The sequence below is a fragment of the Astatotilapia calliptera genome, chromosome 7 (genome assembly GCF_964374335.1).
Source record: "Astatotilapia calliptera chromosome 7, fAstCal68.1, whole genome shotgun sequence".
Taxonomy (NCBI): Eukaryota; Metazoa; Chordata; class Actinopteri; order Cichliformes; family Cichlidae; genus Astatotilapia; species Astatotilapia calliptera.
Genome location: NC_137428.1, coordinates 15,935,776 through 15,954,959, shown reverse-complemented (window position 1 = coordinate 15,954,959; position 19,184 = coordinate 15,935,776). Strand labels below are relative to the sequence as shown.

The window sequence follows — 19,184 nt, the reverse complement described above, 5'->3', positions numbered from 1 at the left end:
CCATTAAAAAACCGTGGCCCCACCCTGGTCCCCCTCGCAAATTTCTTCTTGAACCGCCAATGCATCTAAAGCTGGTTAAAGCTATCTGTAGAGAGTTTGGCGGCTGCTGCGATCTGATTGGTAAACCCTCGCACGTTGTGGGCGGGGTTAGTTTTTGGGCAACAAGCTGTACTGGTGCGATAGGAAGACACAGACAGCATGTGCACGCGCTGATTTGGAAGTCATGAGCGTAAAAATCCACAGAGGCTCCTAACCGAAGCGGACACGTCTGCTTGGCGGTAACGCTGATGTTAAACAGGGTCTAATAATGTTTTAGTCGATATCACCAACTTTCGACAACGTCGTGACTTTGGTTTTACTCGAACAAGGAGAAGCAGAAGAGAGAGAGGAAAAAAGAAAGCCGTGTCCTTTAATGGGCTCGCGGCTCCTGACCATAATGAACCGGACAGGTGTGCTTGCAGGTTAATTAATTGCTACCTTTTGTTTTGAAGTAGCAGAAGGCGACGCAATGGAGAAGAAAGAGTTTGTGGTGTCTGAAAGCGGCGAGAGCCAGTTGTCGTCGGGCTCCCAAACCTTGTCTGAGGGGGAAGAAATGACGGCTGCTCTGGACATTAAAGTTTATGGTGATGGCGAAGACAGGCTCAGCTTGCACTTTGAAAATGTGAACGAGGTGGAGGACGGCAGAAATGTGGAATCTGACAAGGAGACCCCAGGAGATGGGGAAGAAGACGAAGAGGAAGGAGAGGAAGACGAAAAGGTAAACACAGTGATCTGCTAAACAAAACAAGGGTCGACTCAGACACGCAGAAAACCAAACGATTACCCGATTAATTAATTATAAGCACATAGAGACTAGATGGCAACTGTTTTGGTTACCGGTTATTCATTTAATTTTCAAAGCGAAAGCTAATACCAAAATAGTAACTGATTCCAGCTTCTCAAATGTGATACTTTCATTCTCGTTTTTGTTAGACATTCAAATAAAATGTCCGTAATAAAAGTTATTTCCATTGATATACACATCCAATTAATTGCCCCCTCATCCAGCAAGAAAGCAACCACTCCTGAGGAAGGTAAACTCATTACATTTGGTCCTACAGTCAAAATATTTGTGAACCAGTTGATCAGCTGTGCTTGAGCTGGGTTACACTCCGTCATGACGTCAGTGCAAAGTTAAACTATTATTCATGCTGTGTGCCCAGTTGTCTTCATCCACTCAATTTACAAGTTTTCAAGTCGAGATACATTCCTCAGCACATGCGCACTGCTCTGTTTTACTGCAGCTCCTGCCTTTTTCAGAGGCATAAATAGATCATCTGTAATTAAATGCCTGTCAGTCTTCCCCACTGCTTTGGAGGTGTTTTCTCAAACCTCAAAGACAAAGACTGTCTGGATGGAGATTTGGACTGCATCCAGTCCAAATCTGCCCCTATTTTATAAACCAAAACAATGTTGGGTATGGCTTATATCCAAAACTTGAAAAAGTTATGTATTAAATGAAAGAGGGCAGGTTCATCGCAAAATGTGATTTTAGAGCAAATGTGTGTAAATTGTTTCATTGTTAGCTCTGTGACTATGCTGTAACGCTAACACACAAATGGCACAATCTGGGACTTGCTGTTGTGACCCCAAGTGGTGCTCATTCAGGAAACAGATGAGAAAAATGAGGAAGACAAAATACATGTATCAGCCTTTTAATTTATATAAGGCTTTACATGGATTCTTCTGCAGACTGGTTTAACTTGCTCCAGTACGCACAATGTAGCCTGGGTGTGTTTGACTATTGCAAGCTCCCAACTGACCCATAAACATTTTCCAAGTCATGATATCATGCAACATTACTTAGGGCTGTAGGTGTGGTTGACAAAAATGCCATATGTCTCATTTTTGAGGCAGTAGGGAAATACAGAAAATTTGTGTAATGATTTGCATGTCTTACTTCACACGTTTTAACTCTCATATCTGTGTTGGAATCAGAATACAAACTGATTCCTGCACACCAATCAGATTCCTGATTTCTGTGTGTAATTATTTTCATTAATTATAATTTGCTGGTTTTTAAAATGGATAAATCAGTAATTGAAAGCATAACAGACTTTCCAACACACACGAGCCCAAAGACGATGCCCCTGGGTTGGTGTCATGTTTAGTAACAGTGATGCTCAGCTAATTTAGTTGGGGTGAAAAGCAGTTTGACAGTTCATTACCTCAATAGAGCTGAAGTGTTACAGACGAGGAGGCAGGCCTGAGATTGGTCTCTTATTTCACTTTAGCTTTACTGAACTTAAACCAAATGTAATCCATTTTTAAAAAGAAAAAAAGAATTTGCCTTAATTTTGCAAAAGAGTCACACAAAGCCTGTGCACATTTCTCCAGACTGCTTTCAAATGCCATTTTGAGGTTCATTTTAAACTGTTGACCTCTACTGTGCTGGCCACAGAAGAAACAATGTAATTTGACCTGGTATACTGAACTAAGCCAACGTGTTGCTGCCTGGAACTCCTCAAAGCAGGTCACATAACCTGTCAGTGCAGAGAAGCGTTCCAGTGGTATTACTGTAGGGTTAATCAAGAACCCTGACTAATGACCTTTTTTTGCCCCTGGGGGTTTAAAGAAGGAAAGTCTTCTGAGAACTCGTGTGACATGACTTCAGCAGGCTGAGCAGCTCAGTTACTGTTCGGTCTCCAGACTTACTACTGTTTCAAGTTCCAAAGATGGTATTAGGGCTGAACGATTATGGAAAATAATCTAATTGCGATTTTTTTGCCCCAATATTGCGATTGCGATGCGATATGCGATTATTTTTTAAGGTCTTTGTCTTCTGTATTATTAAACAAAGACAAGCAATACATCATATAGTATGGCCAATACTATATTACATTAATTTTAAACTGTTCTTTCCTGGAAGACAGACCTCTGTTATGATGACATGAGGTGATGCATGAATTGATGACTGACATTTTTATTTAACTTCTTCAATCACAACAGTATATTTGAACATACACAATAGTTTATTTTTAGCTTACAAACATCTGAGCATAAAGTGCTGACAAGGAACCCTGGTGTAAACATTAAAATGAAAGTCAGTACAATGTGCAGATTGCAGAAATATACATAAACAAAATCAGTGGCTTTACCACACTCAGTTTTTTGACATCTGTGAACTACTAGACAGTCATTCAATTAAAAAATAATATTAAATAAATAAAACTAATAAATAAAAAAATACACACATCTTACTGATCTCTGCAGTCAGTAACATTACACATAAAGTGCAAACATAATAGCAATTGTATAAATACACACACAAACACACCTTTAAAGTTTAAAGGCGTGAAATTGGACAGTCTAGTTCTGATTAGCGTCACCGCTGTCTCGGTGGAGTTTAATAAACTCAGCCGTCTGCTTCTTGCTATCTAAAATATAACGGGACACTGGCGTAAATTCTCGACTGTCTCATACTTCTGTTTAATCAGTTTTCTGTTTGACGTTTAGTCAGCTGTGTAAAAACCAAGGAGGAACCCACCCGGGGGATTAATAAAGTTTTATTTTATCTAATCTAATAACTGTAATCTCAGCCAAACCGATTTACTCACGAACAAACAAAACACTGAAAAAAGCCCAACAATAACATTTTTAGGTTGTCTAAGTGACTTATATATTACGTTTAACCCGAGCAGCGAAACTCCGCGGTGATCTGAAAATGATGTGCCGGGAGTTGTGCCGTTCTCGGCCGCATCAGTAACCCTCGAGCTCCCGGCTAGCTGTCGAGCTGGTGGGTAGCAGACGCCTCTGAAAACGTCGAAGCACTTTTGCAAATATGGGATATCTTGATAAACCGAGCAGATATTTGATGTTTACACAGCTACTTTCTCGCCTGAAAATATTTTAAAAGTTTATTTTGTGACCCAGAAAGATTAGTATGAGTAATTTTAAAACTTAGTAGCGGCCGCCATTGTTGGAAACTGGAGTTTGGCTGGGCCGCGCTATGAATTCTGGGATATGGTAGTAATTTGGACAGCCTTCGGCGCGTCGCTGTGACGTAATCGGTCTACAAATGCGGCCTCAGGAGGATGCAGCCCATGAATTTGGACATGTCCAGAGTATAATCGCAGCCTTTGCGGTTAGAAAATTGCACTTGATCATGTCGCGATATTATCGCAAATGCGATATATCGTTCAGCCCTAGATGGTATGGCCATGTTTCATAGAGTAAGTTTCCACATTGATAGTATGATGCCTGTCTTCCTAAGATCTCTGTACAATTGCATAGTGCTTCGTTCCAGACGTCTAAATCTGTCCAGGGTTGTGGGCAGTGACAGAGAACGTTATCTACAGTCAGGACAAGATTATCCCACGCATAATTCTTCTCTTTTCTGCACAAGACAACAGAAATGGATGAAAATGAGCAACATACAGTTCAGATTTATTAACAGAGTTTGGCTCAAGCTTGCTGTATGTAAACAGTTACTGGGAAAAGGTTAAGATTGGAAGTATTGCTACTGGTTGCACCCATAATTCACTGTCCAAACACTCTGTATGGATGTTTATAAAGCACTTGTATGTGTTTCATAGTTCTGCAGCATTCACTTGAGAGGCCAGCATGTTTATCAATGTATCTGGAGTATGCAGCTGTTAACATGACCTTTTTCAGTTTCCCATCAGTCTGATTTAGGGCTGCGAATAGCTGCTATTAATTAATCACTTCTTTCCTTGATTTTATTTATTATTTAATATTTTTGTTCTTGGGTGTTCCCAGAGTAGCTCTACATGATTCATATTTATCTGATATTGAGCCTTGGTCTAGTCCCTTACGTCGTCTTCTCTCTGAAACGAGTCTTTTTGTGAAGTCTCTTTTTTTAGTATGTTTTCCTTTTAAGGCCACCCTCGCTTTGAGCCAGTTGAGTTCGGATTGGTTGCCCCTCACTAACTAAAGATTTAAACAGCATGTGGGTTGGGCTTCTGTGCTCGTCCCTGGAGCCACGTTCCTGAGAAGACTCCATTATGGTTAATTACTCTTGCTATTACACAATAGTATAAATAGTAGTAGGTTCACTTCTACTGAGGAAGCAATCAAAATACTTAAATATGAATTTTATTTAACAAGTGTTAAAGCTTTGGAAAAAACAAACCCTAAATTTTAGACCATGGCCCAACATTCTGTGCTTCACTTGCTTTTAGAGGTGTTACAGATGACAGCTATCCAAAGCTACTGTCCACACAGTCTTGACTCACTGCTTCCTGAAGTATGAAATCTGTCAGCTTGTTAATCATTGTGTTTTCTTTGTCTTTATATATCCTGCTACTTTTATGCCCTCTCATAATCATACATTCTGTTTCCTACTTTCTCATTTCTAACTATCCTGTTGGGTCAGCAGAATATGGATATTTCCAATTGTTCATTTTTTAATAGTGTTCTTCCCTGGCTGTTGTTGCCATAACAAATATCCTTTCTGCAGAAGGATACTAAATATTTCTTATCTTTAGAATTCATCCCCAACTCTGACACTTTTAATCAGTATTCCCCCTAGTATACGATGTGGATAGATTGCAGGGACTTGAGTCAATTAAGAAGAAAAATGACAACTTTTGCTATTCTCCCCACATACTGAAGTTGGCACTTTCTGACTTCAATAAAGAAAATATTTCATTTTTAGTCATTAAACAATCCTTAAGTGACTGAAATGGTTTTTGTAAAAGAACATTTGATAATGTTTCATTAGGAAAGAGGGTGCACAGAGAATTGTTTGTGTCTGCAGCTCACTTTGGCAATCTGGACATTTATAGCAAGCTTCAGCTCATTGTTCACTAGGGATAGGAATTGAGAACTGATTTTGTAGAGAACCGGTTCCCAGTAGTCCAATTTCTTGGAATGATTAGTCTGTCTATCAATCCTGCTTACTGGTTCCAGTTGTACTTGCAATACAATCAGCTGATTTCAGTTTATGTGCCGGAGGAGGAAAATAGTGGCGGAGTCTGCAGCGTGGATATGAACATTTCCTTTTTTTTTTTATTACACCAAGGACAAGAGTGCAGTGATAAAATAGAAACTGCACCAGGAAAGAAACAGTTGCTCAACGGCTGCTTATGCTGCTAACACAACTTTGGCTCTTTGCAAGGACCTGCACAGACAGCATCCTAACACTAAGCTAGCCAAGAACCCAGAGTGATGTTAAAGCTGAGTGACTGCAAACTGCAGCCCAACAGCCAGACGCTGAAGGCAAGGCAAGGCAAGTTTATTTGTATAGCACAATTCAACAACAAGGTGATTCAAAGTGCTTTACAGAGACATTAGAAACAAGAACAAATAAAAAGCATGATTTAAAATTGATTAAAACAAGCAAATAAACTAACTAACTAATTAACAAACAAACAACAGTATATAAAATCAAAACAGATAAAATCAGAACAGTAGATAAAATCAGTAGTTAAATGTAAGTTTTGAAATTTAAGCTTAAAGTGTGGATTTGGTGCTTTATTCAAATGCAGCTGAGAACAGGTGAGTCTTCAACCTAGATTTAAATAAACTGAGTGTTTCAGCTGATCTGAGGCTTTCTGGGAGTTCAACAGGTAACAAATTGATGAGGCTGTAGCCTCCGTTTCTACCTGTTTCTGCAGTAGAAAACAAAGAGGGGAATACCTCCCACATGCACAAACATTTGATTATAATGTCTTTATATGCTGCTTAGTGATGGTGGTGACTCTTGACACGGAGCCGTGTCCATGAGTATATGTATTACCATGAATGGTGTAATGTATGGGGCAGTCAAATCATTTACAACTAGCTTGTTAGTCAGCTGTGAAAACAAACAGCTCGTTCTCAGCACTTCCCTATGGAGCAGTAAAGTCTGAATGAACTTTGTTCAGATGAGGACTAACCATGTGTTAGACTAAGCAAATTTCATCACCGAGACGATTAAACAGCTGTAAGGGTGGTGTTTTTATGTCAACATGTATCATGTATGACATGAAAAGATGTGTCTATTTGGCTATTTGCTTTTAAAGAAAAAAACAAAACAATTCTTTATGCAAATAATAAAAAATGCAGCCACTGAGACAAGTATGGAAATTGGTTTATTCTCACATCTTAGATACACTTTATAAATATTAGATAACCTTTCTGTCTGTTTAAACACACTTCATAGCCAAAGAATTTTTCTGCATACACTAGTGCTTCATGTGATATGCTTTCTACTACACCTCTGTCTACAAATGCAGTTTCCTCCACTGGCTTAGCCTTTAGTTTCATAGTTTGACTGTTTCAGCACTCAAATGAATTCATCAAAAGTCAGCTATTCTGATAAATGACTAATTATGAGTTTCAACACCACAGGGATAAGCTGCTTTTCTCTGATATGAGTTGACATTTTAGGAAGTGTTTTTCATAGTTTTCTGACTTTTATCAGCCACTTAATTAATCAAAAGGGTTCTATAAGGATTCTTTCTTGAATTATTACGCAGTTTTCTACTGGGGACGTGGCAGCACAGAGAGGGATAGGAAACAGATTGAAAGAGTGGTAAAGAGGGCGAGCTCTGTCCTGGCTAGTCCCATAGAGGAGGTGGGTGAAAGGAGGATTTCAGCCAAGCTTGTATCCATTATGGACAACACCTCTCACCCCCTTGGGCAGCTCCTTCAGTGGTAGACTGTTAAAGCCACAGTGTAGGACGGAGTGCTATCACAAGTCCTTCTTCCTGACAGCAGTTAGACTATACAATACCCACACAGAATAAATACTTATTAAAATACTTTAAAGAAATACAGGCTATTATCACTCCCACTACACTTCATGTACATATAAAAATCTTGGTGTATTTTGCTGTATACAGTAATCATCTGTACATAGTATAGTTTTTGGCTTTTTTTGGTTTTTATACACTATTTTCATTTTTTTGGACAGCATGGTGGTTCAATGATGAGCACTGTTGCCTCACAGCAAGATTCCAACACCTGTGTGGAGTTTGTGTGTCCTGTTTGCGTGGGTTCTCTCCGGGTACTCTGGCTTCCTCCCACAGTCCAAAGATGTGTAGTTAGTGGGGTCAGGTTAATTGGTAATTCTAATTTGCTCACAGGTGTGAATGTGAGTGAGAATGGTTGTCTGTCTCTCTTTGTTAGCCCTGCGACAGACTGGTGACCTGTCCAGGGTGCACCCTGCCTCTTACCCTGTTGTAGATTGTGCAATAGCAACTGACACTGCTTAGGGCTATAGCTGACTCTCAAAGCAATTCATTGTTTTATTTATATATTGATTTAAAAAAAAAAATCCCACAATTTAGTGTCTGTCCTCATACTTGTTACCCTGCAGCAAGTATTTTTTTTAGACAGCCAGTGAGTTTCAAGGTTGCCCTTTTTACCTTATGAAACTAATGGAAACCAGCTGCTAACTGCAAATTGCGTTATTTCCTTGGCTTAACAGTTTTTTCATGATGCGTGTAGTGAGTGAACTTTTAAAGTATTCTGCAGACAAGAACAGACAGGTAAAAATTAGTATGCAGTGTAGCTGGAGCTGGGTTGGGCTGTGCTGTGCTTGCTTAAGTAATGACTCAGCTGACACACACTGATGGCTTGGGTGCAGTAATTTTCAAGTTCTGCTTTGGATTGTGTAGTAGACACTTTAGGAAAGAAGTAGATGATCGTATGTGAAAAATTTGGATTCCTTAATAAAATTTAAATTGTCACGTTTTTGTATATGTTTCAAATTGAAATCTTAACTTTCAGCAGCTACGTCCACTTCCATCTCAACTTGCTGACACAATCCTTGTTTGTTTATTCTGTGAGGGCCTGTTCCTTGAAGTGAGGTCATCTGCTGCAGATTGCATCAGTGTTTGCTTGCGTATCAATATTTGCTTCAGATTCATGTTTAACTCCCTCTCTTTCTCTCACCAGCGAGTCTAACCCTCTAGTGTTTCCCTAAATAAGCAGTCGTTCATTTAAGCAGGCAGCCAGTCAGGGTGATTAGACGGACATCCAGTGTCAGTGTATACTTTGAGTCTAAGAGGATTAACAGAATCTGGTTAAGACTCTTTTCCTCCTACGACAGGCTGTCTCTCTCTCTCTCTGGGATCCATCGGTGATTTTTGACTTTTCTTTCGTGCCCTTTCATGTCTTTTGCAGTTTAATCCGTATTCCATGTCTTTAAGTCTGTTGCTACCCAAACAAAATGTCACTTGGTCGGAATTTACCTGTAAGTTTGTGTACATCGTCTGAGGGAAGCAAGGTAAGACACTGATTGGATTGGGAAGTATTCAAATGTATTCTTCTGTGTTTTTATTCTTGGTTTGTTAAATTATATGAATTTGATCCTATTCATTTGTTAAACAAACAAGCTTGTTTGAACCTTATCATTGTGGAATTTGTTTTTTTTAACTCTACAGTATAGTAGATTTAGTTGTAAACACATCATTTTGTGTTATAACTTCATATTTGATGTTGATATAGTGTTTATATACAATTAATGAAGAGTATTTTATAGGAGTTTACAGTAGGCTGTAAATAAAATCCAAGTAAGAGTTAAACCTTATGTAACCAAACCAACTTTGAACTGCAAGCATATATTAAAGAGAGCCCTAGATAAGAGCAGGACTGATTGTCAAGGTGAAGTGTTAAGGTCAAATAAACACTAGCAAGGTCTGTTCCTCTTTCCTAAAAATATGCCTTTCTGCCTAAGTAGAAAAATAAATTCTTATCTGTAACATGATATGTTTGACAAAATTAAGCTGCTGCTGACTCTAGTTATCATCAAACACAACTCTGAAGACAGTACTTGTTCACTTGTCGTCTTATAGTATTTTTCTTGCCACAAAATCTCACATGGGCATAAGAGATTTACAGATGTTCCTGAGCCACAGGTATTGGATGCTGTGGTGGTAGATGGTCAGGAAGTACAGCAGGTCATCTCCTAATCAGAAAGTTCGTCGTTCAAGGCCTGGGTCCCCCACTATGTACACCAAAGTATCCTTGAGCAAGATAAAGAGATAGTGAATCCAGAGTTCCTCCCGATGCATTCATTGGAGTGTGAACATGCGTGATATGTGGGGCGATTGTGGCTCAAGAGTTGGGAGTTCGCCTTGTAATCGGAAGGTTGCCGGTTCGAGCCCGGCTTGGACAGTCTCGGTCGTTGTGTCCTTGGGCAAGACACTTCACCCGTTGCCTACTGGTGGTGGTCAGAGGGCCCGGTGGCGCCAGTGTCCGGCAGCCTCGCCTCCGTCAGTGCGCCCCAGGGTGGCTGTGGCTACAATGTAGCTGCCATCACCAGTGTGTGAATGTGTGCGTGAATGGGTGGATGACTGGATATGTAAAGCGCTTTGGGGTCCTTAGGGACTAGTAAAGCGCTATATAAATACAGGCCATTTACCATTTATATGAAAGTGCTTTGAGTGCTCAAAGTCCACTAATGTTTTTCTAAGACACTCTCCAAGAAAATATGACTTCCTTGGTGGAAGTAATAATGCATGGTGTGATTCTTTACAGTGCGCTTCGTATCTTAACACAGATGCTTGTATGAAACTGGAGAAGGAAATTACTATACTGTGTTTTTCTAAGTTTAGATTTTGTCAACACAGGAAACTGAATTCCCATGTGTAAGCATACAAAGGTCAAACAATCTAAACCAAAGTTATATATTGTTCAGTGTAAAGTGTCCATTTCAGGTAACTGAAATATACATTTGGAAAAGTGTTTTGCATTTGAGCTGTGAAAATTTTAGGCACCGTTATTCTTTTGTGTAAACATCAACATCCTAAGAGCAAAGACTGTGAGGGAAGAGAGTTTCAGGCCCGATTGGAATTTGGGAAGAGTTGAAGGCAGATGCTGGGTGATGAGGTCGGCCAGAACAGAGCTTGCTGTACTGCAGTTGACCCTGAGAAAGAAACGAACGAACATGTTCAGAGGTCCACTGAGTTCACTTCACAGAAATGTTTTGTATTAGCTACACACTATAATGAGACTATGTATTTGCTAAACTCTAGCAAAATTGACACCCTGAATTCCCCATCCGAACTCCTCTGGAAATAAAATGAGGTAATGTTACATTTGCTGAACATGCTGCTTGGTTCTTACCAAAATGATCATGTTGGTAATGGTTAAATTGAAAGAACATTTTAGAATGGCATGTTGGGTAAGCAGTCAGTCAAACAAACAAGGGTAACCTAATACCATGACTAATAAATGTTGTGACTAATGTTCTGAAATCTCCTGGATCATCATGCGATGAAGCCCTTTTTTGACAGGGGGCACACAGGTTTAAACTTTAATCTTTTAGTGCAGTTTTGCATATGTATCTATCAGTTGTACAACTGAGTGCCTTTCCACAGCATTCTCCTTAAAAACAAAGCTAACACAAGTCAGAAGGAGACTGAATTTTCAAGAGCCCGCCAACTTGCCATGCCACTAAGGTGTGCCCTTCAATGAAAACTCACAATTTGTGCACAATACCATCATAAGGGCCTGATGGTTATAATCACCACTTTTGAGGTGGATGGAGTCAACCTGTGAGGAGTGCATCAGACTATAAATATTTATATATCCTGGTCCCCCTCTAGGTGGGATATGTAAATATTTATGTATCCTGGTCCCACTCTAGGTGGGCATAATGGGCATATTAATCTGTTCAGGTTTGGACTGTCATCATGCCTGTGAAGTTTGGTAAAGACTGGGGCAGATTTCTTTGAGTTAGAGCAATTTTGTGCTTCATTTCGAAGCATCAAAATTCACCATGCCGCTGGGGTCATGCTCTTTGACAAAAACGTTTTCAAAGGAGCCTAAAGCCAACTCCTTAAGGGCTTCCTGGACAAATTAAGATTTTCAGCCACCTCAAAACAAACCCCAAAGTGTAAACCATGGCTTTTCCTGTACCCACTATGTAACGCTGTTGTCAAATATTGCAGTTAAAATGTGTTCAGGGGCGGAGCCTTATCACACGTGAGAACATTGGTCTGGATTTGACAATTTATGTGTGAATGAGAGCGATTATCGGGGATTAGACTTGCATTTAAACTACACTGACCAAAAATCAAAGTGTGTTGTATTTAGCCCACAATGTAAAATCAGTTTGATATTGCTGGTATAGATGTTAATAATTAATAATAGTAAAATTTATTTATGCTTTTGCCTAATAACCGTTTTAGTGGTGTGTACAGTACAGTCTCCACCTGAGCTCACCATCTTGGTGGCGCTCTGCCTTTTTGCTCTTCGTCTTGTTTGGGTAGATTTCCACATTAAACTCTGACATCATTGTTTCTGTTCTGCTTCTGTTCTGTTTTTTCTTAAAAAACTGGGGGCTTCATGGGCTTAATGTTGTAATATTTTTTTTATTTACACGTGGGCTCCTACATAAGTTTGTACTGCATATCTATTTTTAGGCTCAAATGTGGGTGAAATGCTCGTATGGTAAGCGCAACATTATAATAGAGTTCAAATGACTTGAGTGGTTGTAGCCCTATCAGAGCTGAAGTCACTTCATTGTGTAAGATGACAAAATACCACCTGTGTTATCATGTTTATAATAAAACTGTATTAGAAGATGTAGATTGCGACTTCTAAAGCTGCCTTGTGTCATAGAGGCTCCAGCCATTTTCGGCAAAAGTTGTTTTTTTTGTTGATGAAAACTTACAGAATTGAAGGGGAAATTCTTTTTTGAGCTGTAACCATGTTCTGTGTGTGACTACAGCAAGTGAAAGGTGTTCTCAGTGGCTGCTGGATAGAAAACAATGGCAGAGAGAGCGCCTGGTAGAACACAGGATAGCACAAACTGAAAGGGGTAAAGTGTGTTGCCTCTTGATCTACTAGGTTTCTCTTCCTGTTTTACTGTAAATGTGTATTCAGGGTGTCTTAGTAACCAATGAAGACAGTAATAACAATTTGTTCCTACTTTTAAAGGGTTCCTTTCATCTAAGTGAAATGATAAACACGACTTCACCACAAAGCCTTCAAAGAGAATTAATGTCCTCCTTTGTGAATGTTTGCCAATTCTCCCTTTGTACAACTGATGCCTAACTTCAGTGTGGAAATCATCACTGAATCCACTTTGATAAGAGGGAACTATGCAAATTAGTGAAGAAGTTGATAAAATTAGTGGAAAAACATTAACACTGGTGTTTACGTGTTTGTACTTGTGTTTTCATAGCTACGCTTTGACGTCTAGTAATATACAAGTATGTGAACAACACAGTTTTTCTTGGCCTGGACTACTGGAAGATTCATTACTCCACCTCTGGGTTGGAGTTTTTGTTAGCACTCTTGCACCTTAGTCTTTATGTTTGTCAGTGTAATGTATGAAAGTCTTCCTACATTCTTTGTCATTTCTTTTTTAATGCTTGTGCACCTGTACAGAAAGGGTGTCCTTCCCACTTGCAGTGCCTTTAGTCTTTGTCGTGTTGTCCGGGAAAGGTTCATATCAGACCCAGAGGCTGTCCTGAATTTTAACTCTGTTTTCTGCACTGTCAGCCTGAGTCACTGTTCAGTGAAACTGTTCCCTCTCAGCTGTGCACAGTTAATGCAAATGCTCATACTTTAATTTCTCTGCCAAGACAGCCATGTGTTTTTAGCACTGTTTGTAAGTCAGTATGGTTACACAGAAACCACCTGGCCAGATTTCATGAAATTTGAGAGGTGAAGTCAGGGCAAAGGAAGGAACCATTATGCTTGTAATCATTTATTATACTGCAATTTAGAATTACAGTATGGTGCATTGGCCCTGGTAGAGGACTGAACTCTGATTGTTTTCTGTTACATTCTTTGACATCTGATCTGATTTTGTGTTCTTGGCTCATTGCTTTTCCTTATTGACCCTGAGTCTGTAATAACAACTTCATGTTAATTTGTTCTAACCTCACTTCTCACAGTGCTCTCAAATACATGCAAGATTAGATGTAGACCAGTGTGGGAGAACCACAACGGTCCGTACCAGTCAGAATCCTATGAGGAACCAGTTGTAACTAAGGGTGTGTTTTTATATGTAATAAATGTCTGTGGTGAAGCGATGAAGCTGAATTGTTTGTTCTGGTAGCTAGTTGCAAAGTAAATGATGGGTAGTATTTCTTCATAAGCCAAGTATATTGACAGTGTGCAAAGCTCCTCAGCCTGTGACCTGTTGTGTTTCCATGTTCACAGTCTGTGAATGTAGCCTGTTTGTAGATGGATGGTTCATGAAATCTCCTGCCAGTTATTTTTCTTTTTTTTTTAAAGTGCCTGCTCTTTTACAGCTTGTAGAGCAAAGCACATTGGCTCAGTGTTTACTGAGGTATCTCAAGTCCAAAGTCATATTACTGAATGTGAATGCAAATGGTTAATTTTAGCTGGCGATATGTTAAATGAGCTAAAAAACAGAGGAAACAGAACTCCAAATGAATACAAGTAATGCTGTAAATACTGTATAAATATCAATATTTTAGCATTAATTTATCTGAAAATCTGCTGTCAGGTTCTTAATATATTTGCCTCCAATACTGTTAAAAGTGTTAAAAGTGCAGGTGTTGCAAGGATTGATTATTAGTGTTACACGTTTTTAAGTTTGTTGAATGACAGGAAATATTGAAAGCTTAGTTTCAAGCAGTGGTTTGTAGACCACAGGGGTATCATGGTGCCAGATCGTGTAATCTCATAATACGATCAAGGTTACAGCGTTGTTTGGCAAGTATTGGACAGTAGTCTCAGTTGAAGTAAAAGTAGCACAACAGCCAATGATAATGAAAACATGTCAGTAAAAAAAATATGGTCTTTATACATGCAGGCTGAGATTGCCTCATTCTTTAGTTAGCAAACACAACCAGCATTGTGTTGTGTAGCCCACCTTCTTTGTTTTTGCTTTGGCAACAAAAGCCTATTGGTACTGTACACTCTGTGTAAGGCCGAGGGCGAACAGGATGATGGAGGAAGGAGGCTACAGGTCAGGTTTGATCCTGCTCTCCAGAGTTCAGCGAGGCTCTGCTGCAGGTAGAAAGGAATGATGGGTGAAAGGGCACTGCTTGCTGCCAAAACTGCAATGTGTCCACACAGAAAGGGAGCTGCAAATGGCTGGCTGCTGTGTCTCATAAAATGTATGCAGATGCTTTAGTCTTTTGGATTTTTATTTACTTGTACCTTTTTAATAAGCTATTGCGCAGAGTGGATGGGATATAATTTACGTAAATTAAAGATACATTGTCTGGGAAATAGTCACTGATAACTGATATGCTCAACAAGGAAAACAGAAAATATAAAACTTGTGCCAGCTTTGGCATTCCTCCACAAGTTTGCACTGCCTCAGATGGTGCATCATATGTGACATGAAGGAAAACGGTTAGAAGGATAACAAGTCTTACACATTTAAGCCTTTGTAGAGCGTTGGGTCGAAAATTGTCAGATGTACAATCTGCTATGTTATTAGTAGCTCTAGACCGACAGTGAGGATATCACTAATGGTATCTGGTAGTGGGTTAAAAAGCATATTCTGTGGGTTAAGTAGCATCTTCTATCCTGTACTGGTTCACACGTAGCCTTGTTTCTTCTTCTTTTTTTTCTTTTTTTTAAAAATTTCTTTCCCAAAAGATTCATTACACAATACTTCATGTTTGATTAGTCTCGTGAAAGGCAAATGTTTAGACTACAGTAGTAGGGTCAAAGTCTGAAGATCAGTGGTGTACAGTGAGTCAATAGCAAAATAAAGCAGAACATATAAATCCAAGTAATCTGCTAGTTATAGTTAATAGGGTCCAACTAACAGAAGAGAACTGCTACACTGCTTCTCGTTTAAAATAATTGATACATATGTACAATAGAAAAGGCCAGAATAGTGCAGAAAAACAGCCTTGAGTAAAAGATGACGCCTGGCAAAAGAAGTTATTGAGAAACAGAAGTTCTGCAAAATTGTACAACTTCCTTTTGCTGTAGAAGCACAAAGCAGTCACGTGGTTATTTTAATCGATTAAAGGACGTCCATCAGGTCATTGTACGTGTGCCACCTTTCATCGCTGGCATTCAGAAGTTAGGACTGAATGATGCAGGAGTTTTCACAAATTGTTTTACGGCATAACCGTAAGCTGCTTATTTATGCAGTGTCTGGTTATTATCTGTGTGCTTGAAAGTTGCATAACCATCTGTTCATGTGTGATTATTTTAAATGTATTTGGCTTTAAACACCTGGGCACTGTTACACCAGCTGTTAGGAAGGTCACAATTTGCTATATCATCACATTAGTTTTAGTCTTTACCAACTATTTCAACATCACTAAATTAGTGTTAATCATACTTAATTAGCTGCTACTTTTGTTTACATATATTAATTACTCTGAATTTTACACACACAAATGCTAGCTGTAATCAGGACAGCTCACTAAATTAGATTTGCAAGAATTTGCAATGTATTTAGTCCTGTGTTGATTGTCTGTGACATGTAGCACCATTGGAGGAAAACTGTCTCGCTTCACTGTGTACTGTACCACTGCACATGGTTGAAATTTCAATAAAGCCACTTAAATATCAGGATTCTTACCTACAGTTTTATTTTTTGTAGCAGACCCGTGAACAGAGAATTATAGCTTGTTGTAGATATTTATGAGGGAAATTGCAGTTACTCCTGAGTTACTCCTTTCAAGCTACTAGCTCCTGAATGACTGCGCGATTCCATTTATACAGAGAGTCAGCTCTACAGTCGCTTCTGATTTCTCCCTGGAACACCTGATTATTAGTATCTTTTGGGAAAAACATTACCATTCAGTATTAGAAACTAAACATGAGTGAACCAATATTAAACTGTAATCAGTATCAGACAGAAAAACCCAAGCATATCTAACTTAAGGATTAGTTTTTGTTTAATATGATCAGTGACTTCATTGTAAACAGCTTGCACAACACTACCTCTAAAACATATTTCTTCATGTACGCATGTTAATGATTTGCATCTTTTGCCCCTAAAACCATTTTAATGATGCCACAGATACTTCCTGTTTGCGCAGTTGTTTGCTTTTGATGGGCCTGTGTTTCAGATTGAGAAACAGATAGTTTCCTAGCAACTATCTTGCACATTATTCAAGTGAGTGAGTCTGTTTTTAATGGTGCAACCTGATGTTGTAAATAAGGATTTAGCAGAGACTGTGCATCCAATCCACATAAAGCTGGTGCAGCCAAATCCTGAGCTTAACAGATGACTGAACCTTTTAGTCTTCAAAGGACATTCAGATAGGAAACTGGAGGTTGCAGTGAACTACAGGGTTCCTGCAATTATAGTGTGATGAAGATGCTTGAGACTGAGTACTGTGTATTGAGATTCAAGTTGAAATCCTTGTATTTTTCGCTCACTTAGCTTATGTAAAGCTTATTAGTATGTAGTGCTACCGTACAGTTTGCATTAAAGAATGAGTTGTTGTTATACATAATCAAAGTAATAATGGAATTGAGGCATATCTAGATAACTTGTAGGCAGTACAGTGGAGCTATACCAATAGCAAGGATGTCCTGGTTTGAGTCCATGGTCTTCCTGCGCCTGCTGGACTTCTCTTCGGCTACTCTGACATCCTCCCACAATCCAGATACATGCTTGTTAGGTTAGCTGGTGATTCTAAACTGTCTGTAGTTGTGTGGTTGTCTGTCTCTCTGTGTTGGCTCTGTGATAGACTGGTAGCCTAACCAGGATCGACTTAATCAGGACCAAAAAAAATGTGTAAGTGTAACTCAAATATTGAAGTACAGATGAAAAGTCTTTGTCACTGTGTTTGTTTAATACACTCAGCATTACATGTGCTTACATTGTATAGCAAATTCATTCTGTGAATACACACAGTACATTTAAGCCAGGGGTGTCCAGCTCCAGGCCTCAATGGCTGGTGGCCTGCAGGTTTTAGATGTGTCCTTGATCCAACACAGCTGATTTAAATGGCTCAATTTCCTCCTCAACATGTCTTAAGGTTCTCGAGAGGCCTGGTTACGAACTAATCATTTGATTCAGGTGTGTGGACGCAGGGTGATATCTGATTTAAGCCATCCTTTTCCATGTACTGAACTCTATGTGCCACCTTGGTATAAATGCAGTTGATGTGTGTGCTTATACACAGCTAAAAGTCTATGCATTCTCCACTATGCGGCACGTGGTTTGCTGTTCATCATGTCTAGCAGTTCTACAACTCAGACTGATATGCACAGTGATATTTGCCCTCAGCACAAATACCATATTATGTTTTAACAGCGACCATTACTGTTGTAGAGCCTGGGCGTTTCAAAATCATGAGATCTTGATGGTACAGTCCTGTAAGGTCCTGTAAACTGTCCTGTTACTGTGTGCTTATTGTTAATAATGTGTTTTAGTACCAGTGGGTAACTTTATTGTTAAGTTTATGTATTTAGCATTTCAAAAGTACAGCTATTATTTGCTTATGCTTTTTCTTTCTTTTTACTATATAGCTGTTGCCTTAGACTTCTGTATTTACTGTGAGCTCATGTCACCCTACAGAGGGTTCGTTTTCATTGTCCTTCATAGATTTAGGATCATGAATCATCCCACAGAGAAGCAAAGGGCACTTCCTTCCACAGAGTGCTCTGAGCCTTGTATGTCTTTGTATTCTCAGGGAGGGCCTCTTCCTAGGTTTTATTTGTTCTGAGCTTCATACAAGTTATTATCTCCTGATAATACAATGGACTTCTGTAATGTGTTGTGCTTGTATCATGAGGAGTGTTAGCAATGGGTTTGTCATATTTCTTGACATAAACAGTTGGGCATTTTTCTTTTAAACATTTCTCATGAATTATGAATAATGAAAGCACACTGAGTACTTAGGGCGTGCTTACATGACAGTCTTTCACATTCAGTATTCTTGAACTAAGAATGACATTTGGAATTAATCAGATGTTGCTACAAGCTTTTTGCTGAACGTTTCTGTTCTGGAAAACACTCTGGCAATTCCCTTTCAAAATTGTCTGAGAAGTCCAAGCCTGTCCTTGGGTTTGCCTGATGTATTTAGACTCTGCAGGTCTCCTTCAGCAAAGAGTCTTTAATGACCAGAAGTAAATTGACACACACACATTCATACAGGATGTGTGTGAGATGGATACTTGCCCTATACTCGATGGGGTAAGTATCTCGCCCGAGATACTATCCAAGCATCCAGAATGGGGCAGATGGGATCAAACTGCCAACCTTTTGATTAGTAGGTGACCTACTCTACCACGTGAGCTACAGCCACCTCAAGATAGAAAATTATTCTTAAAAAGCAACATAC

The 19,184-nt window shown here is 39.2% G+C and overlaps 1 protein-coding gene across 6 annotated transcripts in view; it reads left to right on the top strand.

Moving 5' to 3' along the window:
• Positions 1 to 195: 195 nt before the first annotated feature.
• Positions 196 to 19,184, top strand: part of mast4 (microtubule associated serine/threonine kinase family member 4) — a 95,108-nt gene continuing 76,119 nt past the window's right edge. For 5 of the 6 annotated variants that reach the window (XM_080303494.1, XM_026173203.2, XM_080303493.1 and 2 more), the window contains exon 1: positions 196 to 757. In XM_080303494.1, the coding sequence (XP_080159620.1) occupies positions 509 to 757 (249 nt within the window). In that variant the 5' untranslated portion in view covers positions 196 to 508. Of the gene's footprint in view, positions 758 to 8,909; positions 9,215 to 19,184 lie in introns of those variants that run through there. The other variant, XM_080303496.1, reaches the window with a different exon arrangement.